At 41.0% G+C, this 21,877-nt stretch overlaps 1 protein-coding gene across 6 annotated transcripts in view; it reads left to right on the top strand.

Moving 5' to 3' along the window:
* LOC124788188 (DNA ligase 3) overlaps nt 1-21,877 on the top strand; it is a 637,556-nt gene that overhangs the window by 425,148 nt on the left and 190,531 nt on the right. For all 6 annotated transcript variants that reach the window (XM_047255354.1, XM_047255349.1, XM_047255352.1 and 3 more), the window contains 2 exons: nt 19,390-19,536; nt 21,149-21,283. In XM_047255354.1, coding sequence (XP_047111310.1) covers nt 19,390-19,536; nt 21,149-21,283 — 282 coding nt within the window. The remainder of the gene's footprint in view (nt 1-19,389; nt 19,537-21,148; nt 21,284-21,877) is intronic.

Here is a 21,877-nt window from a genome sequence, read left to right as displayed (position 1 = left end):
GCACTCGTGCAGTGATTGAAGGGATGACCATATTATGATCTACCACAGTGAAACAATTTTAGAAGATTGAATTTAGTATTTTGGTCTTAACAAGAAGCTGTTCTTCATGTAACACTTGGTTTACAGTCATGGAACCATCATCAATGCACCTTTCTATATGATGTTGTTGTTGTTGTTGTTGTTGTTGTTGTTGTGGTCTTCAGTCCTGAGACTGGTTTGATGCAGCTCTCCATGCTACTGTATCCTGTGCAAGCTCCTTAATCTCTCAGTACCTACTGCAACCTACATCCTTCTGAACCTGCTTAGTGTATTCATCTCTTGGTCTCCCTCTATGATTTTTACCCTCCACGCTGCCCTCCAATGCTAAATTTGTGATCCCTTGATGCCTCAGGACATGTCCTACCAACCGATTCCTTCTTCTAGTCAAGTTGTGCCACAAACTTCTCTTCTCCCCAATCCTATTCAATACCTCCTCATTAGTTACATGATCTACCCACCTAATCTTCAACATTATTCTGTAACACCACATTTCAGAAACTTCTATTCTCTTCTTGTCTAAAGTATTTATCGTCTATGTTTCACTTCCATACATGGCTACACTCCATACAAATACTATAAGAAATGACTTCCAGACACTTAAATCAATACTCAATGTTAACAAATTTCTCTTCTTCAGAAACGCTTTCCTTGCCATTGCCAGTCTGCATTTTATATCCTCTCTACTTCGACCATCATCAGTTATTTTACTCCCTAAACAGCAAAACTCCTTTACTACCTTAAGTGTCTCATTTCCTAATCTAATTCCCTCAGCATCACCTGACTTAATTCTACTACATTCCATTATCCTCGTTTTGCTTTTGTTAATGTTCATCTTATACCCTCCTTTCAAGACACTGTCCATTCTGTTCAACTGCTCTTCCAAGTCCTTTGCTGTCTCTGACAGAATTACAATGTCATTGGCGAACCTCAAAGTTTTTATTTCTTCTCCCTGGATTTTAATACCCACTCCAAAATATTCTTCTGTTTCCTTTACTGCTTGCTCAATATACAGATTGAATAACATTGGGGAGAGGCTACAGCCCTGTCTCACTCCCTTTCCAACCATTGCTTCCCTTTCAAGCCCCTCGACTCTTACAACTGCCATCTGGTTTCTGTACAAATTGTAAATAGCCATTCGCTCCCTGTATTTTACCCCAGCCACCTTCAGAATTTGGAAGAGAGTATTCCATTCAACATTGTCAAAAGCTTTCTCTAAGTCTACAAATGCTAGAAACGTAGGTTTGCCTTTCCTTAATCTTTCTTCTAAGATAAGTCGTAAGGTCAGTATTGCCTCACGTGTTCCAGTGTTTCTACGGAATCCAAACTGATCTTCCCCGAGGTTGGCTTCTACTAGTTTTTCCATTCGTCTGTAAAGAATTCTTGTTAGTATTTTGCATCTGTGACTTATTAAGCTGATAGTTCGGTAATTTTCACATCTGTCAACACCTGCTTTCTTTGGGATTGGAATTATTATATTCTTCTTGAAGTCTGAGGGTATTTCGCATGTCTCATTCATCTTGCTCACCAGATGGTAGAGTTTTGTCAGGACTGGCTCTCCCAAGGCCGTCAGTAGTTCTAATGGAATGTTGTCTACTCCCGGGGCCTTGTTTCGACTCAGGTCTTTCAGTGCTCTGTCAAACTCTTCACGCAGTATCATATCTCCCATTTCATCTTCATCTACATCCTCTTCCATTTCCACAATATTGTCCTCAAGTACATCGCCCTTGTATAGACCCTCTATAGACTCCTTCTACCTTTCTGCTTTCCCTTCTTTGCTTAGAACTGGGTTTCCATCTGAGCTCTTGATATTCATACAAGTGGTTCTCTTTTCTCCAAAATTCTCCTTAATTTTCCTGTAGGCTGTATCTTTCCTAGTGAGATAAGCCTCTACATCCTTAAATTTGTCCTCTAGCCATTCCTGCTTAGCCATTTTGCACTTCCTGTCGATCTCATTTTTGAGACGTTTGTATTCCTTTTTGCCTGCTTCATTTACTGCGTTTTTATATTTTCTCCTTTCATCAATTAAATTCAATATTTCTTCTGTTACCCAAGGATTTCTACTAGCCCTCGTCTTTTTACCTACTTTATCCTCTTCTACCTTTACTACTTCATCCCTCAGAGCTACCCATTCGTCTTCTACTGTATTTCTTTCCCCCATTCCTGTCAATTGTTCCCTTATGCTGTCCCTGAAACTCTTTCTATATACTTTTGTCATTTTTTATCTTTTATTTATTAGGATTTGGCCATGGAATTTTGTAATTTGATCATGTATATTTTAGTTAAGTGTAAGTAGAACTAGCAGTATGTATCTGCATTTTTTAATCCACTGTAAAAAAATTTTTTAAATTACTCATGATCACTGAAGTATAGATTAATTAATTAATGTATTACATCTAAGTACAATAATGGAAAGTCATAGGCGCATTACAAATAAAAGGTGTAGTGCTGGTAACAACTTCCCATATATGTGGTGAGTACTACTTTTATTCTTTCCTTTATTAGTAAAAATAGGTATTTTACTTTCAAATTTCATGGAACATCTCCGGTATGCCTTGCTGCACTAACACTCCTGGAAGGAAGGTTATTTCAGAGCAATGTCTTACCTAGAGCCCATGGATTGTTTCCAGAATGAATCATTCACTCTGTGGTTTTGAAACTTTTTAACAAATCAAAACCATGTGGAGAGAACAACTCAAGGTAGGACCTTGCCATTTGTGTGCAATGTTCTTATTAAGTAAGGTATCTAGGAATGACTCATAAGTCCCCTCACAAACTGAGTCCTTTCTATGTGTTTCAATTAATTTCCAAACTCTATATGGATAGATGCATTCTGGAAACACCCCATAGGCTATGGCAAAACTAGTTTAATATAATATCCTTTTTTGTGGTATGCTGGTTCAGCAAGGTATCCAGAACAACTTCGGTGGACTTCAATAAGTAAGGTTAAGATACTGGGATAATTGAAGCCATGAGAATGAATTGCAAGTTGTGCCCAGCTTGTTTCTCAGCCCACAAACCATTCATAACTGGATCAGGGAAGGAGGAAGTGACAGTGTTGCACACCAGAAAATGGCTGCAGATGTAAATGTAATTGTATTCTAAAATAACAGTGCAAATTTGTCGTACCGCCTCCTTTCCTGACCCAGTCATGAATGGTTTGTGTGAAAAATGATTATTCGTAAGCGTCTGTATGAGATGAATATATAAGTAGGAGGAAGCAATCTTTGTTGACTCTTCTAGAAATGTACACACTTTGAATTTTAACACTAAACCACACCACGACTCAGAATGCTGCTCTTGCAACCTCAGCCACTGGAGTTGGCTGAGCATCTCTGTAAAGCTTTTTGCATTTATTAAATGAACCTGTAACAAAATGAGCTGCTCTTCGTATGATCTTCTCTATTTCCTCTTATCAACCCTATCTGGTATGACTCCCAGACTGATAAGCAATATTGAAGTATCTGGGAAAAAAGTCTGTCTCTTGCCTGTCTCATGGATTACTACTGTATAATTAAAATAAATAATGTAAGAGAATATTAAATTGTCTTGTAAGTTGTTATTATGTTTGATGAATATTATCCTATGAACTGGGAAAGGAGGTAGTTCTAAATGTTGACCATGTTTTTTTGAGAGAAGCAGCTTTTAACACTCTGGCTAGGCAACATACTACAAAAAGTTCTGTATGTTTGTAAAACAACTAGGATAACAGTGCTATTTTTAAGGCATGCGGAGTACTGGGGCTAAGAGAGATTTAGGTCAAGGGGATAGTGAGAATGAAGCATTCATTGTAGGGATACTTCTCAACAGGACAAATTAGAAGTGTGATGTCACATTACTGACTCCATCAAAGGTACAGTGACCTGCTAAAGCAGCAACATCATGTACTAACTTCATAACGACCAGTACACAGGACTCAATATGGGTGTGACCGTGAACAAAGTATCCACTTGGCTCCACAGGAGAGCTCATAACTGTTTTGTGAATACATGCAAGGGGAACTTGGTGCACCATGCTGTTGCAATACTATTTCCTTTCTTGTGTAGCAGTTACATGCTCTGAATGTATCTTGTCTCAGGCTTACTTCCCAGGAGAGATTATCTTTTGACAACCTAGCTCACTTAAAAGATTTTGATTAGAGCCTTTCCCATTATGTTCCACCTGTTTTACAGAATATGCAGGCCATGCAGGGGAGGTTTGTCAATGCTCAGCTTGGTTGCTAGTCCATATGGGGGTCATCAGATACATATAATGTGGTAGCCCTTGGGATTCACCATACTGATGCCTGAGTTGTCACCACCTTGCGTATGTGAAGGAGTAGATGGCTGTCCATTTAGGGGTAGCAGGTAGTGGGACTCAAGGCACTGGCCTGAAAGCCAAGTGGCCTTCACCATGGCTGGGTGGCGCCCAGGGGAAGAGCTCTCATTCATAGTAGCCAGCATCATAGCAGATATTTGTCATTATGAAGTGGCCAGATTTATTAGCCGATAACTGTGAGGCTCTTGCAGTCTCTTCATACAGACCACAATTCAGTACACTTCATTAGGACTCTTATGAACTTCCCCTTCTTGGCAATGTCATGAGAGGAAAATGAGACTGAGCAACTTGAACACACATTCTCCCCTCTGTTCCTGGTTTGTACAAATGGAGGATGTTTTCTCTCAACTAAACTGATGTTCTTTGTGGACAATATGGAAAACATGTGTGGTGAACTCTCTTTCCGTAGTAAATTATGAAGTGGTTCTATCTTAATTAAGACAGCAAATACTATCCAGTTCCGACTGTTATTATCATTTAAATGACTTGGTGATATACTTGTTGCCATAAAATCCCATAAGCACTTAACATGGTACAGGGATTAATTTTTCACCAGGACTTAATGCTGCAGATGAATAAAAAACTATGTGAATCCTTCATGAGGTGCGGCATCCACTTCATGCATTGTGTACATTGAGACCTGCCAGACAAGAAGATAGAAGCCATCTCATTCATCCTCACTATTATGGGGATTTGCTCCCAAAGAAGACCAAAATGTTTGACTGTTGCAATGTGAAGCTGTACTTCCAACCCTAAAGTGGTGCTTTAAGTGTCAATGCTTTGGGCATGTCTTCCTGGTTCACATGTGACTTTATTTGTGGAGACTGGTCAGCCACTTAATGAAAATTCATCATGTGTTATACCAGTCGTCTGTATCAATTATGACCACCCTCTCTGATTCCTGTAGTGTGTGACCCTAATTGAGAAATGTGAAACCCAAAAATGTAGGTCACAGATTGTCTTTCATTTTCTGAACATCAGAAAAATATGATTGTTCATGTCAAGGCTCAATGATATAGACATTAACTATTGCTGTGGGCAGGTCAGTGGCAGTATCTGGTATATTTACTCCCTCAACATCAACCTCTGGTAGTGGTGCGCAAAACTTTGCCGTAGTGGTGATGGGCTCTTCCCGCTTGTGGCTTCTGAAGCATATGGCTATAAAGGCAGCATGTCCCTCAGGTGTTGACCAATGGCAGCACTCCCTTCTAGAAAGTTTGTTGCCAGGAAGCTATAGATCAGAAACCTGACACTAACCAGTAGCTGAAGGAGCCACAGATTACACTGAACAACAAATCTGAAGTGAAAGTGTGTGAATTGCATGATTTTGAATTAGTTATGTTTATTTGAGTATAAAATGATACAAAATCATCATCTTCATAAACATTTAGCTCTAGTTTTTTTTTTTTTAATTGTATTTTCCTTTGAGCATAAAATGATACATAATCATCATCTTCATAAATATGTAGCTCTAGTTTTTTATTTTTTATTTTTTTAAAGTAATCTACAGTTTTGTATGAATAACTCACTAACTAAAAATGCATTCATGTTCCAAGATTCAGTGTAACAAATTTTAAGTGAATAATTACTTGAATTATGTTGTGTATTATGCATTGATAAATTTCAGTGCCATTCTGGAAGTACAAAAGTAAAATTTAAGGAAAAATGAAGATAATATTACATGAATGAAAATACTGTGTAAGTCTAATTTGTACTAGAAGTGTGTAAAGCACAAAAGAAAATATATAAATCAACTGGTCACAAATGTGTATGAAGGATTACAAATGTTAAATGTCCATACGTACAGTGTATACAATTACATATTTTGTTCAGAGATAAATTCAGATGATGACCGTTTTCGCTTGGCTTGACATTTATACACATAATCGGGAACATCCCTTATGACAGTCCAGCAGTAATCTGCTAAAATGGTAGGGCTCCACTTTCTGGCATACCTCTTCTCAAATGTGGTAATATCTTGATGAAATCACTCCCATGTTCATCACTTATTGCATCACAATCTTTAGGGAAGAAGTCAAGATGACTATGTAAGAAATGCATTTTCAATGACATGTTGCAACCAAGTTTTTCATAAGATGACAACATGTTATCTACAATCTCCTAGTAATTTATTGCTCATTTGTTCCTTAAGAACTGTAAACAGACTGTCTTAAAACATTCACATGCATGCTTCTCATCACCTTGTGTGACTCCATCAAAAGTATGGTCTCCAAGAAGCTCTCGAACCTGTGGGCCTACAGAGGTGCTCTCCTTTACTTTGGCATCACTTAAGTAAGGGAGTGTTTGCCTTAAGTACTTAAACACGTCACCATCCTTGTTCATTCCCTTAACAAAGTTTTTCATGAGACCCAACTTGATGCGCAAGGGTGGGAGCAGAATCTTTTTAGGATCTACTAGAGCTTCACTCTTAATATTCCTTATACCTGGTTGAAGAGATTTTCTGGTCAGCCGTTCATGTATACTGTAATGCGATGAATGAGCTCAGCTATCCTATTCACAGACAGTATTTAGTATACCCTGACTGCATGCCTAATAGCAGTGCAACCACTTTCAAGTCACCACAAATCTGCCATCGAGAGGACAATTTTTGTGGATCATCTCAGTTGATGATATATTTGGAAGAAACTTTGGATCTTGTGATGTACATGGTTCAGGACATTCAGAATCCCCATCAGAAGCAATCTCGTACTCTGTCAGTGGTTCAGGTATTGGCAGTCCTCCCCCATGTAGAACTGGACATATGGCAGAGGGAATGTTAGGATAGATCACTGTCCACTTCTTCTTCTTCTTCTTCTTCTTCTTCTTCTTCTTCTTCTTAGATATTCCCTTTTTGATAGGAGGAACCATACAAAAATAGCAGTCACTGATGATGTGGTTAGTTGGCTCACACCAGATCATGGGCACTACAGAGGGCATTGAACATCCTTTCCCATGCATCCAATTCCTGAGGTTTCTGGCACAAGTGTTTCAGATCACATGTGGAGCCCAGGGTTTATCCTGGTCACCTATTTTGCACCCAAAATAGCAACTGTAAGCTTTTTTAATCAATGGAGTTATTTGCTGTTTTTGTGAAGCAAATGTCACTTCTACACACACACACACACACACACACACACACACACACACACACACACACGGCAAAATGTGCCAGCACTGTTAACACAAACTCTTGGCATTTCTGTTCACTTCAATAGAAAGTCAACTTAAACAACTGGTAGTTAATCTGGAAACAAATGTGCAGAAATTATGACATGCATTAATAAAGTCACTGAAGTTGAAGAGGAGGGAGACAAAAAATCACCAAAATTGGTATCAAAATGTTTATATCCAAAATATTGCACACAAGTAAGACCAGGGACAATAATATAATCTATTGTTACTATTTATTATGACTTTGACAAACCATTATAATATTTGATTTTAAACTTAACATAAAAATCCGTATCTAATTATCATACCATAATAGAAGTGTAAAATGAAAACTAGAACTAAATTTGTGATATTCATGATCAGCACATTAGAACTGATAGGAATTGACTATTTTCAATCGATTTAAACTTTCATTGTTGCACAGTGTTACGGATTCCAGGACTGCCTGCTCTTCTTCCATTCATATGTCCTCAGCCTATAAGCTCTCACAAGACTCTAAACAGCTAAAAGTTGTAGAGGAAAAAAGAATAAATCTTGGGAGAAGGGTATTCCAGTCACCTCAGAGGGACCAGATCCACCCATGCCATTGGACTCTCAACATTCATTGAAATTTACGACACTCAGTGATGGCAGACAGTGATCGTGTGGTATGACTTGTCCTCCTGGTGTCCTTCATATCTAACCATAACTTCATTATTGTGATAATTCAATGTAATTGCTGTGGCTATTAGTATCAACTGCCAGAACTACAACAACAAATTTCCTCTTCTTCTGTGATCTTCACTGGTGACCATTCTTCAACCCTTCAATATTACCATGTATTCTGCCTGAACTACACTGGTCCCAAGACAGCGTCTGGATGGGTCAGTAGATTGGTTTGCACAAATGTAATCAGTGAAAGGTTTCCTCTCCATCCCATGTTGGAAGCAATAGCAGCCTGAATGCAAATGACCCCAGTTATTACCATCTGAAACATTTACTTAGCTCTACATATCATTTACTTACCTTGAAATGACCACCTTAATCCACCCCCCCCCCCCCCCCAATTTTCTCCTACTTTATAGTTTCAGTAGCACCATTCCTGTGCAGAAGTACCACCACTTCATCTGGTAGGGGCCCTTGGATTAATAAACTTCTTTCCGATTGCAATCTGTGCCTCCTCAATGATGGTACCCCTACCCCCTCGAATGCTGCCTGTGGCACTTTTTCAGCTGTCCGCATTGTTTTCTCTTCACTCAATCTTGAAGCTGTGCTATAATGTCACTGCATGACAATTGTTATGACCATGATCACTTTCTGGTGATTGTCACTTTCTTGGTCCACAGCTTGTGGTCTAGTGGCTAGCATTGCTGCCTCTGAATCACGAGGTCCTGGGTTCAATTCATGGCCAGGTTGAGGATTTTCTCTGCCCAGGGATTGTGTGTTTGTGTCATCATCATTATTTTTGACAGTGGCTAGACTGGATTGTGTGAAAAAAAGTGACTGTGTAAAAATTAGGACTTTGTATGGATGCTGATGACCATGCAGTTGAGCACCCCGCAAACCAAACATTGTCATCGTCACTTTTTTGTCATTGCCTGATTGACCATTTATCATGTTGCACTCTTTGAAGAATCAAGTGATAGTTGTTTACCTCTGCCATCATCTTTGCCCCTCACCATCAGATTGCACTGATGAGTTTGTGGAAGACTTCCACAGTGTGATCATTGCACCACTGGAATTGCTGTTCCCCATTTTACGGATCACCTCTTTCACTGGCTGATGCCATGGTTAACTAAAGACATCGAAGCAGCTGTTCAGGATCATTGAAGGGCCCTGAAACATCTCTAGCGACATCCTTCACAGACCAGAGGCTCTTTGCTAACATTCCATGATCTAATTAAATGCAGTAAGAAGGAATGCGGAATATCTTCCTTCAGAACATATGCCTCTTCACTTCAGATGTGGGCCAGGCTCCATAGACTACTGGGCTGTCTAAGATCAGTAACTGCCCTGAGCCCCTCTTTCATCGTGGTATATCTACCAATGCATTGGTTCTCAGCAAACACTTTGCAACCAAATTTGTGTCCTGTTCTTACCTGGATTCCTTCTGAATGCATAAATGAGTTACATAATGAACCATTCACTTACATAATGAACCAGCATATGAGGCAACCCCCTGATGAGCCAACATCTGAATGTTTCTCAAAGAATCCGTCGTCCCCCCCCAGTAGCTGAGTGGTCAGCGTGACAGACTGTCAATCCTAAGGGCCCGGGTTTGATTCCCGGCTGGGTCGGAGATTTTATCCGCTCAGGGACTGGATGTTGTGATGTCCTAATCATCATTATTTCATCCCCATCGACGCACAGGTCGCCGAAGTGGCGTCAAATCGAAAGACCTGCACCAGGCGAACGGTCTACCCGATGGGAGGCTCTAGCCACACGACATTTCATTTCATTTCATTTCATTTCATTTCAAAGAATCCATCTATACAGTTTCTTCAACTGTGTTTGGCTGGAAGTGTGTGTGTGTTCTTTTTTCCTTTCTTTCTTTTTTTTCCCAGTGGTGAGATAACAGCTAGAAGTGATTAGTTTCTCTAGCATGCTCTGCAAACAGTTTGAATGGAGATTGCCTGATGATTGTTTTGGGTTCTTGAATCATGAGTCCTTTTGTTCCCCCATCAGTGTGGTTTCCATGAGGAATGATCCACAACTGACCACAGGAACAGCAATATGATAGGCCTTTCCTAAACACAAACACCACACTGCAATCTTTCTTGATATGTACAAGACATACGATGCTGCTTGGCATTATCACATTTTACGTACCATGCATGACTGGGGCATTGGAGGCGCTCTATCAATTTTTGTTTCAGTTTTTATCCCAAGAGGCTAAGGCAGTTACATTACTCAGCTCCTGATGAGTCCACAAGAACAGCATCACCCAGAAATGGAAGAAGGATGCCAATTAGACCTTTGGTCATCCCTGCACTGTGTGTCAGTGACTTTTGCTTTTGGAAATCTGTAGCCTTCGCTGAATGCCAGCTCTAAGGTGCCATCCAGAGAGCTTCAACTTGAACTGTTTGCCATGGCTTCCAATTATCTCCCACAAAGTGGGAGTTGTGCGTTTCCACCATCAACCCATGGTCCATCCTGACCCAGAACTCTATTTGGGTATGCAGCACTTGGTCATGTTTGTACAGTCACAATTTTTGGAACTCCTCTTTGTTACTACATGATTTGGTTGACACAAATTCATCAAACAAAGTCTAGCTGCATGTGAAAGTTCAACACTTTCTACACCCTTGCCCACACCTCATTGGTTGTGGATTTTGTATACTGGGACCTGCATTCATCCCAGTTGGACTATGGTTGCTAGGTTTATGGCTTGACAATGCCTTCAGCCATGAAATTGTTGGAACCAGTCCATCATTGTGGAGATCAACTGGCCGTTGGCACCTTCTGTTCTATTCTCATAGACATCTCCTTTCCAAAATGTGGATCTTTCCTCTTCAGTTTCAGTGGTACTAAGTCATACTCACTTACACAGTCACCATTTGACAATTTCCCAGTCATCCAACCTATCAAATCCTTTTTGCATACAAGGGGCATCAATCCCCTAATTACCAGTTGGAATGCACCTTGAGGCCCTCTGCCAAAAACTCTGCCTAACCTTAGAATGTCCCCTCCTTCGTGCCCTTGATTAGTATCCAGCATGAATTTGGACCAATCTATTGCAAGGACAGACCCGAAGACACTTCAGAATATGTTCCTCTCTGTTCTTCAGGAGTATAAGGGTGCTACCCTCATTTATGCTGATGGCTTTAAAACAGTGGCTAGGATGGGCCAAACCTAGCCACTGTTTTAGAGCCATCAGCATAAATGAGGGTAGCGCGAGTGTATACCTGTCCGTTTTTCCCCCTAAGGTAAGTGAAGATTGTTTTTAGTCTTTTTAAAAAAAAAATCTCACGGGATAGATAATGATGGTTCTCGGGTAGGAAGATCTTTATTGTCTATAATACAACATACATTCACCATTGATCTTTATTTTACAATTTCCATTACCAATCTTGCACCACAAAAATATATACTCATCGGCATTCAATTTCTTCTTCCTTCGGCTGCTCAAAGTAAATGGCATACTAGGAACAACTGTACCATAAGGTTGTTTAGCCAAAAGTCCTGTTGTCTCTGCTATACTCCATGTCTTCCATGTTAAAATATTTCCATCTGGAAAGGCTTCAAGGCCACCATGATCTGCATGGTTGCCCCATACGACAGCAAGCGTAAGCCATGTACTACCTCCGAAAACTGCTTGTACATCATGTGTAAAGTTCAAATGGAGTCCACGAAAGACATTCGGACCTCCAATCAACTATTGTTTATTGAACTGTCCAGCCAAATCAGTGTCAATTGCGCGCGAGTGTATACCTGTCCTTTTTTCCCCCTAAGGTAAGTCTTTCCGCTCCCGGGATTGGAATGACTCCAAACGAAAGCGCTGGCAGGTCGATAGACACACAAACAAACACAAACATACACACAAAATTCAAGCTTTCGCAATCAACGGTTGCTTCATCAGGAAAGATGTCCAGGCGGAGCGTCAAGGAATCCTCAGAACCTTAGGCCCCCTACAAAACCTTTCACCTGACTCCATCAACCTCCTGACCCCACCGACACCCCGCACCCCTACCTTCTACCTTCTTCCTAAAATTCACAAACCCAATCATCCCGGCCGCCCCATTGTAGCTGGTTACCAAGCCCCCACAGAACGTATCTCTGCCTACGTAGATCAACATCATCAACCCATTACATGCAGTCTCCCATCCTTCATCAAAGACACCAACTACTTTCTCAAACGCCTGGAATCCTTACCCAATCCGTTACCCCCGGAAACCATCCTTGTAACCATTGATGCCACTTCCTTATACATAAATATCCCGCACGTCCAGGGCCTTGCTGCGATGGAGCACTTCCTTTCACGCCGATCACCTACCACCCTACCTAAAATCTTTTTCCTCATTACCTTAGCCAGCTTCATCCTGACCCACAACTTCTTCACTTTTGAAGGCCAGACATACCAACAATTAAAGGGAACAGCCATTGGTGCCAGGATGGCCCCCTCGTACGCCAACCTATTCATGGGTTGCTTAGAGGAAGCCTCCTTGGTTACCCAAGCCTGCCAACCCAAAGTTTGGTACAGATTTATTGATGACATCTTCATGATCTGGACTCACAGTGAAGAACAACTCCAGAATTTCCTCTCCAACCTCAAATCCTTTGGTTCCATCAGATTCACCTGGTCCTAATCAAAATCCCATGCCACTTTCCTTGATGTTGACCTCCACCTGTCCAATGGCCAGCTTCACACGTCCGTCCACATCAAACCCACCAACAAGCAACAGTACCTCCATTATGACAGCTGCCACCCATTCCACATCAAACGGTCCCTTCCCTACAGCCTAGGTCTTCGTGGCAAACAAATCTGCTCCAGTCCGAAATTCCTGAACCATTACACCAACAACCTGACAACAGCTTTCGCATCCCGCAACTACCCCTCCCGACCTGGTACAGAAGCAAATAACCAGAGCCACTTCCTCATCCTCTCAAACCCAGGACCTCCCACAGAAGAAACACAAAGTTGGTAAATCACGTGGGTGCTTTCACACGTGGCTCTGCCTTTGATTGTGTACACCTTCCGGGTTACAGGACTGGAATAGGTGGTGGTGGGAGGGTGCATGGGACAGGTTTTACACCGGGGGCGGTTACAGGGGTAGGAGCCAGAGGGTAGGGAAGGTGGTTTGGGGATTTCATAGGGATGAACTAAGAGGTTGCGAAGGTTAGGTGGACGGCGGAAAGACATTCTTGGTGGAGTGGGGAGGATTTCATGAAGGATGGATCTCATTTCAGTGCAGGATTTGAGGAAGTCGTATCCCTGCTGGAGAGCCACATTCAGAATCTGATCCAGTCCCGGAAAGTATCCTGTCACAAGTGGGGCACTTTTGGGGTTCTTCTGTGGAAGGTTCCGGGTTTGAGGAGATGAGGATGTGGCTCTGGTTATTTGCTTCTGTACCAGGTCGGGAGGGTAGTTACGGGATGCAAAACCTGTTTTCAGGTTGTTGGTGTAATGGTTCAAGGATTCCGGACTGGAGCAGATTCGTTTGCCACGAAGACCTAGGCTGTAGGGAAGGGACCGTTTGATGTGGAATGGGTGGCAGCTGTCATAATGGAGGTACTGTTGCTTGTTGGTGGGTTTAATGTGGACGGACGTGTGAAGCTGGCCATTGGACAGGTGGAGGTCAACGTCAAGGAAAGTGGCATGGGATTTGGAGTAGGACCAGGTGAATCTGATGGAACCAAAGGAGTTAAGGTTGGAGAGGAAATTCTGGAGTTCTTCTTCACTGTGAGTCCAGATCACGAAAATGTCATCAATAAATCTGTACCAAACTTCAGGTTGGCAGGCCTGGGTAACCAGGAAGCCTTCCTCTAAGCGACCCATGAATAGGTTGGCATACGAGGGGGCCATCCTGGTACCCATGGCTGTTCCCTTTAATTGTTGGTATGTCTGGCCTTCAAAAGTGAAGAAGTTGTGGGTCAGGATGAAGCTGGCTAAGGTAATGAGGAAAGAGGTTTTAGGTAGGGCGGCAGGTGATCGGCGTGAAAGGAAGTGCTCCATCGCAGCGAGGCCCTGGACATGCGGAATATTTGTGTATAAGGAAGTGGCATCAATGGTTACAAGGATGGTTTCCGGGGGTAACAGACTGGGTAGGGATTCCAGGTGTTCGAGAAAGTGGTTGGTGTCTTTGATGAAGGATGGGAGGCTGCATGTAATGGGTTGAAGGTGTTGATCTACGTAGGCAGAGATGCGTTCGGTGGGGGCTTGGTAACCAGCTACAATGGGACGGCCGGGATGATTGGGTTTGTGAATTTTGGGAAGAAGGTAGAAGGTAGGGGTGCGGGGTGTTGGTGGGGTCAGGAGGTTGATGGAGTCAGGTGAAAGGTTTTGTAGGGGGCCTAAGGTTCTGAGGATTCCTTGAAGCTCCACCTGGACATCAGGAATGGGATTGCCTTGGCAAACTTTGTAAGTAGTGTTGTCTGAAAGCTGACGCAGTCCCTCAGCCACATACTCCCGACGATCAAGTACCACAGTTGTGGAACCCTTGTCCGCCGGAAGAATGACGATGGATCGGTCAGCCTTCAGATCACGGATAGCCTGGGCTTCAGCAGTGGTGATGTTGGGAGTAGGATTAAGGTTTTTTAAGAAGGATTGAGAGGCAAGGCTGGAAGTCAGAAATTCCTGGAAGGTTAGGAGAGGGTGATTTTGAGGAAGAGGAGGTGGGTCCCGCTGTGACGGAGGACGGAACTGTTCCAGGCATGGTTCAATTTGGATAGTGTCTTGGGGAGTTGGATCATTAGGAGTAGGATTAGGATCATTTTTCTTCGTGGCAAAGTGATATTTCCAGCAGAGAGTACGGGTGTAGGACAGTAAATCTTTGACGAGGGCTGTTTGGTTAAATCTGGGAGTGGGGCTGAAGGTGAGGCCTTTGGATAGGACAGAGGTTTCGGATTGGGAGAGAGGTTTGGAGGAAAGGTTAACTACTGAATTAGGGTGCTGTGGTTCCAGATTGTGTTGATTGGAATTTTGAGGTTTTGGAGGGAGTGGAGCTGGAAGTGGGAGATTAAGTAGATGGGAGAGACTGGGTTTGTGTGCAATGAGAGGAGGTTGAGGTTTGCTGGAAAGGTTGTGAAGGGTGAGTGAGTTGCCTTTCCGGAGGTGGGAAACCAGGAGAGTGGATAGTTTTTTAAGGTGGAGGGTGGCATGCTGTTCTAATTTGCGGTTGGCCTGTAGGAGGATGCTCTGAACAACAGGTGTGGATGTGGGAGAGGAAAGATTGAGGATTTTTATAAAGGATAGGAGTTGATGGGCGTGTTGATTGGCTGAGTGGATGTGTAGGTGAAGGATTAGGTGGGTGAGGGCAATGGATTGTTTGGTTTGGAACTGGTATAGGGACTGATGGAAAGAAAGGTTGCAGCCAGAGATGGGAACTTTAAGTGTGAGGCCTTTGGGGGTGATGCCAAATGTCAGACAAGCCTGAGAAAATAAAATATGGGAGTGTAATCTGGCTAGGGTGAAGGCATGTTTGTGGAGGGAATGTAAATAAAACTTAATGGGGTCGTTGTGAAGGTGTTGTGAGGGTGACATGGTACTAGAAGGTGGAAAGTGGAACACGAGGCTGAAATGAAAATGAAAATAAATATGAAAAAATATATGGGGAGAGATAAAGGTAAAATTAGAAAGCAAATGGAGATCTGGTGTGAAAAAAGGCGAAAAAGGGTTGGTTAGGGCTGGGCTATGTTGATCCTGTGGTGAACTTGTGTAGGTAGATAATGATGTGTATAAAGGTTAGGTGGTTGTGTTGCCGCCAAAACACGTTAAAGGGTGGAGAAATTCGGGAAAATTTCGAAAAAACTACGTGAGGATGTATTAAAAGGAGTGGTTTGGTGGTGGCAGATTATGGAAATGAAGCTAACAATTGTTTGATGAAGAAATAATGACGTTAAAACCTGTGGGAAGCGGCTAAAAATGATCGGTGATGTGAGAAAAACGGAAATGGAAATAAAGCAAAAGTTATTAAAACTGCCGAAAGGGTTGTTTAATAGCTAAAAGGAACTGTTTGTGGACTGGAAACGGTGTCCTTTTTTCCCCCTAAGGTAAGTCTTTCCTCTCCCGGGATTGGAATGACTCCTTACCCTCTCCCTTAAAACCCATATCCGTTTGTCTTTCCTTCTCCTTCCCTCTTTCCTGACGAGGCAACCATTGGTTGCGAAAGCTAGAATTTTGTGTGTATGTTTGTGTTTGTTTGTGTGTCTATCGACCTGCCAGCGCTTTTGTTTGGTAAGTTTCATCATCTTTCTTTTTATATATATATATATATATATATATATATAATATATGTGTGTGTGTGTGTGTGTGTGTGTGTGTGTGTGTGTTCTTTTTGCTGGTGCAGATTTGCAGACACAGATAAGACCTCTCCTCACTCAAACGTGGATCATCATCTCGTGGGCTACTGATCCCTCTAATAAATTTCACACTACCCAGCAAACTTACTACTGTAGGGTACTCCTGTTTCCATTCTTCCTGGAAGGAATCCACTGTCCTGTGTCACCTCCATATTGGTCATGACAAATTAACACACAGTGGTGTTCTACATAACAAGCCACCTTATGTTACGGTTGTGAAACCTTACACCCTGTAGCTCACATCCCTGTGGAATGCCCTCTTTTTCTGGCTCTCCAGGCTGAACATAGTCATTTGAATTCTTTGTCTGTAATATTAGCAGACAACACACAGACATTGAACTAGTTCTACATTTTCTCCATGAAAGTGTTTTTTATTCTCAGATACAATGTTTCAAACTACTTTCAGGACAGGGGCAGGGCGACTGGGGCTGGGTGCCTCCTGCTACTGGCTGGGTCTGGGGTCTCTTGATCCTCCCTCTTTTTTTGATACCTCTTTTACTTACTTTTAACTGTGGTTAGCCAATTTGTTATGCCACATTTTGTTTTTGATTTTAGGGGTAGCTGCTAATCCCCTCTTTACACTTTGCCTATAGCAGATTAGAAGTGGGACAGTTGCAGTGGGAGGATTCGGATGGCTCAGGTAGTGAAGCAGCCATTGAAATCAGACAAGTTATGTTCAGCTGCACATTGTACCACAGGGTGATCTACTTTGCTCTTGGCCACAGTTTTGCAGTGGCTATTAATCCTGGCAGACCACTGGTTGGTAGTCAAATCAATATAAAAAGCTGTGCACTGATTGCAGCAGAACTAGTGTATGGCATGGCTGCTTTCACAGGTGGCCCAGCCTTGATGGTGTAGGATAATCATGCGACAGAAGTCCTGGGTGGCTGGATTGGACTGAGTCTTCCACAGAGATGTGATCCCTGTGGCGAGGGGTTGGGATTGGGAGTGGTGTAGAGATGGAGTAGGTTGTTGTGGAGGTTGAGTGGGTCTTGGAATGCCACTTTAGAAGGGGTGCGAAGGATCTTGGGTTGCACATTTTAGGGCATGATGATAGGTAATCAAAGCCCTAATGGAGGATGTGGTTTAGTTGCCCCAGTCCTGGGTGCTATTGGATGACAAAGGGGGCACTCCTTTGTAGCTGGTTCTTGGCAGAGGTAGAGAGGCTTGGGAAGTGTATAGAGCAATGGCATGGGAGATTTGTTTCCAGACTAGGTCTGTGAGAACATTGGTGAGACCTTCAACATACTAGGCAAGGGAGCTCTTGTCAATGCAGATATGCTGTCCACGGGTGGCTAGGCTGTACAGGACAATCTTCATTTGGGACACAGAACTGTATTACTGAGACTAAAGAATTAGGTGCAGTTTTTTAAAGTGAGGTATTTAACATTTTTGTTGACGAAAACTTGTGTCTTACAGAAAAACGCATTTCTGTAAGCAATGTATATTTGAAAGTTTATAAAAACGCATGTAAATTCTAAGCAACTCTCAATAGGTAATGCTTCATATTGTTTTCATTATTGTACTGCTGTTCTGGTATTGTAAAAAAAAAAAAAAAAAAAAAAAAAAAAAATATTCTTCATTTGTGTGGCCTTAGTGTCCGTAGTTGCATTATAATTCTTGAGAGTATTTTTGTTCTGTGTTGCAACTACAAAAATGAGTGATTTTATTCACCAGACGGGTTTTGCTGTGTTGAAGTAAAGCATCGACAGTGGTCTGTAATTAAGTTATTTACATTTTGATTTACTTTTAGATTGAAAAACAGTTCATTAAGAATAAGTTGATTTGTACTTACAGTGATTTTCAGTTGTTTTCTTCCTTACATCAGGAAATGCTGTCTGCTAGCACACTGCTGTTTTTCTGCCTTAGACACTGATAATTTTGGTTTGATGTTTAGATGTTCTGCAGCACAATGCATTTATTATTTTTTTCACAAAACACTTTTATGCACACCACGTATTCTGTTTGTTTTTGTACTTCAAGTATATGTTGTGGTTTGTGTTTTGTAGTGTTGCTAACATCACCTTTCCGCTACTTTGTCTTTAACCTACAACCTTCTTTTTTTAAAAAATAGATTATTGTATGTGCGTAATTCTGTTTAATTATATTTTTCTGTATTTATGTACTGTGTAAGAGTAGAGAAGGAACAGTGATGGAGGGATTTTTATTTATTTATTTATTTTTAGCCATGATAAGTGGACATAAGTATATAGCAGTGTGATAGAGTGTGAGTTAGAAGAGAGGGTGAGGAGTGAGAAATGAAAAACTGTGTGTGTGTGTGTGTGTGTGTGTGTGTGGGGGGGGGGGGGGGGGGGTGTAAAGGATGGAAAAGGCTTTTTTCTTGTTCATGTAATTTCATCAATTATTCTATATATAGGCTGCTTTCCAATATTTATTTGGTCATTGAGCAACTGTTTTTGTTTTAATGCTTTTTGTATGTGGAAATTTCTTGGAAAGGGATGAGGTGTCTGTCTTTACTGATTTTTATGATATTCATATCATTTTCAATATTGCTTGGTCTATGATGATCTTGTTTTAGATGATCCTCAAATGTTGAATGATTGTACCATATTTAAATGCTCTGGTGTGTTCTTTATATCTTGTGTTGAATGTCCTGCCAATCATTCCAATGTATATCTTGTCACAATCTTTGCAACTGAGCTACAACTTTGTAATGAAAGGGTGACATTATGATGAATCTTGTGCCATTAAAATCATAAATGAAATGGAAAATAGCAAATGTATAATTTTTTAGATACAGGTATTTGTTTTACCATTTAGAATATGATAAAATTAACAGGTGAAGGAATTTTTATTTGTCATTATGCATATATGTCTTGTTCTTACTTTAATGTTGATTCTTCACAGAGTATGCCAGTGTGGGAGATAACAGGAGCAGAATTTACACGCCATGATGTACATACAGCAGATGGTATTTCTATTCGTTTTCCCCGTGTTACTCGAATACGCAGTGATAAAGATTGGAAGACAGCCACCTCCTTAGCAGAGTTAAAGGTAATGTATTTAACAAACAAGAGCAAAAAAACAGAAATGTATGTTTCTTTAGAGTTGATACTACATGTAGTATATACTAAAACACTACATTTCCACCAAAATTTTCAGCTACATTTTGCTTGCTCTCTGTCCCTTCAGAGTGATTGCTTGATATTGTGTGAGAGAACTTGAAAGTGAGAGAGACTGGAGTGTGCTTGATTAGTTGCCATTTACCAGCTAGACTTTTCTGGGGATGTGTGGTGGCAACAGGCAGCTTGGCCTTTGTGAGAATGATAGCTTGCAGGCATAGTGAACATTGCTGCAGTCCTAGGTCACATAAAATTGCATTTTAAAATACATTGTGGTTGTAACCAGTAATAGATATATTCTGTTGATACTAGGCTTTTTAGTTTTGAGATGTGTGGACAGAGTTAGATCAAATAAAAACTACTCATAAAGTAACATGTGATGCTTAGTTTTAACTGAAAAAGGTGAATTTCTTATACAAACAAAGTGACAGATTAAGTGGAATTGTGCATCAGTTTGAAAGGGCTGTCCCAAATTAGTCTAGTGGAATCTACAGTTGAATGATATTTATTAGCAGAAAATTGTGTAATATGAAGTATAATGGTTAGCCTACAGTGACCGAGAGGTACTGTAGCATGGTGGTAGTTGAAAGACATCACACTGTGTCAACTCATGAGATGGGGCAAGCTGGGTAAGGAAGATGTAACAAACAAATGTTTACACTAATCATTACGAAAACCATTTTAAGTTACTCAGGAAGAACATTTATTTGTTGATGACCAGGTTTGGACTGCTTTCCATTATCAAATCAGGTATAAATGTAAGTCCTGTGTAACACCATTCATATACATGAAAAATTGATCATGAAATCAATACAGGTTATAGTGAATAATGTGGCCTCCACATGTGCTTGTCATAAACTATCAGAGCTAACTGTCGGAGGTTTTACACTGATAATTAGCAATGAGCACATGTGGAAGCCACATTATATACTATCATATGTACTGATTATATGGCCACTTTTCCACTTGTATGACTAGTTTAATGCAAGTCTTATATTTATGGCTGATTTGTTAATGGACAAGCAGTCCAAAACGTGCCATCAGTAAGTAAGTGTTCTTCCTGTGCAACTTAAGACAGATTCCAGAATGGTTATTGTAGTCATACAATAAGTTACAGATCCATTCCATTCCCAGTATGTTGTAGATACAGAAATGTTTACACCTTGTTTGGTATTTGCCATTGGAGATAGACAGTGAGAAAGCCAAATAGCCACAATTCTTATGCATCATATACAGTATGGCTTCAAAGATGTTTTCACTGAATGGTCTGTTGTTTAACATGATACTTTTTACAACATTTTGCTGTGATTTGGGATTAAAAAAACCTAACTGAAAGTGGATGAAAATGCGTAGTAACTGCACTCAATGAGTTTTGTTATATCGGGAAACAACTGTGTGCTGTAACTTTCCTGCCTAACATCCTGAACCTCATGTTGCAGTCCACTCCTATGTGTGTGTGTGTGTGTGTGTGTGTGTGTGTGTGTGTGTGTGTGTGTGTGTGTGTGTACACACACATCAAATTAAAGCTGTGTTATTATTCACAGGAACTTTATAAGAAATCAAAGGACAATGCAGATTTTTCATTGATACAGAGCTCTCCAAAAAGTAGTCCAGATGTGTCGAAACACCAAAGATTAACAAGATCGCGTTCACCCACACCTGTGAAGGACACAAGGAAGGTATGTTTGAGTATTAAAAAGTAAATTAAGAAGCTAGGATAAGTGATAAACATAGAAGTGAGTGAGTGAAGTGTCGTAAATATGTGAGAACAGGAATGAGATTACAGTAATATAAGAAACTGCAAGTTCTAATGGCTGGTAAGAGGCATTTATATGTTGGGAGATTAATTCCACTTTGGGGAGCCCAGTTGTATAACAGAAGTCATAATGGGCCTGAATTAAATATGTATTGTTATAGGGTAAAATGTGGTGTGGTCATAATTATATTTATGTTCAGAGGGGGGAAAAATTAGCAATACATGGACCATGTACATGAGAGGTAGTATTTTATAAGGGTATGCTGGAAAGTAATGCCTCTGAGCTTTTTATTTGAATAATTTTCAAGTTATTTTTTTAAAAATAAAGTAAACATTATTAACATTCTATGCCTTATTCTTCATATCTACCGTAGATATTTGCAGTCCTCTGCCACTAGAGGGCTATGAATTTTAGTGTTCAACATGGCAGTGTGTAACTTAACTTCATAGGTGCTGAGAAACTGTGTGCTGTAGTTAAGTATCAACTGCAAAATGTTTGCCCACACGTGGAGCACCC

This window comes from Schistocerca piceifrons, chromosome 3 (assembly GCF_021461385.2).
Source record: "Schistocerca piceifrons isolate TAMUIC-IGC-003096 chromosome 3, iqSchPice1.1, whole genome shotgun sequence".
NCBI classification, from domain to species: Eukaryota; Metazoa; Arthropoda; class Insecta; order Orthoptera; family Acrididae; genus Schistocerca; species Schistocerca piceifrons.
Note: the sequence above shows the minus strand (reverse complement) of the source record. Positions and strands in the feature narration are given on the sequence as shown.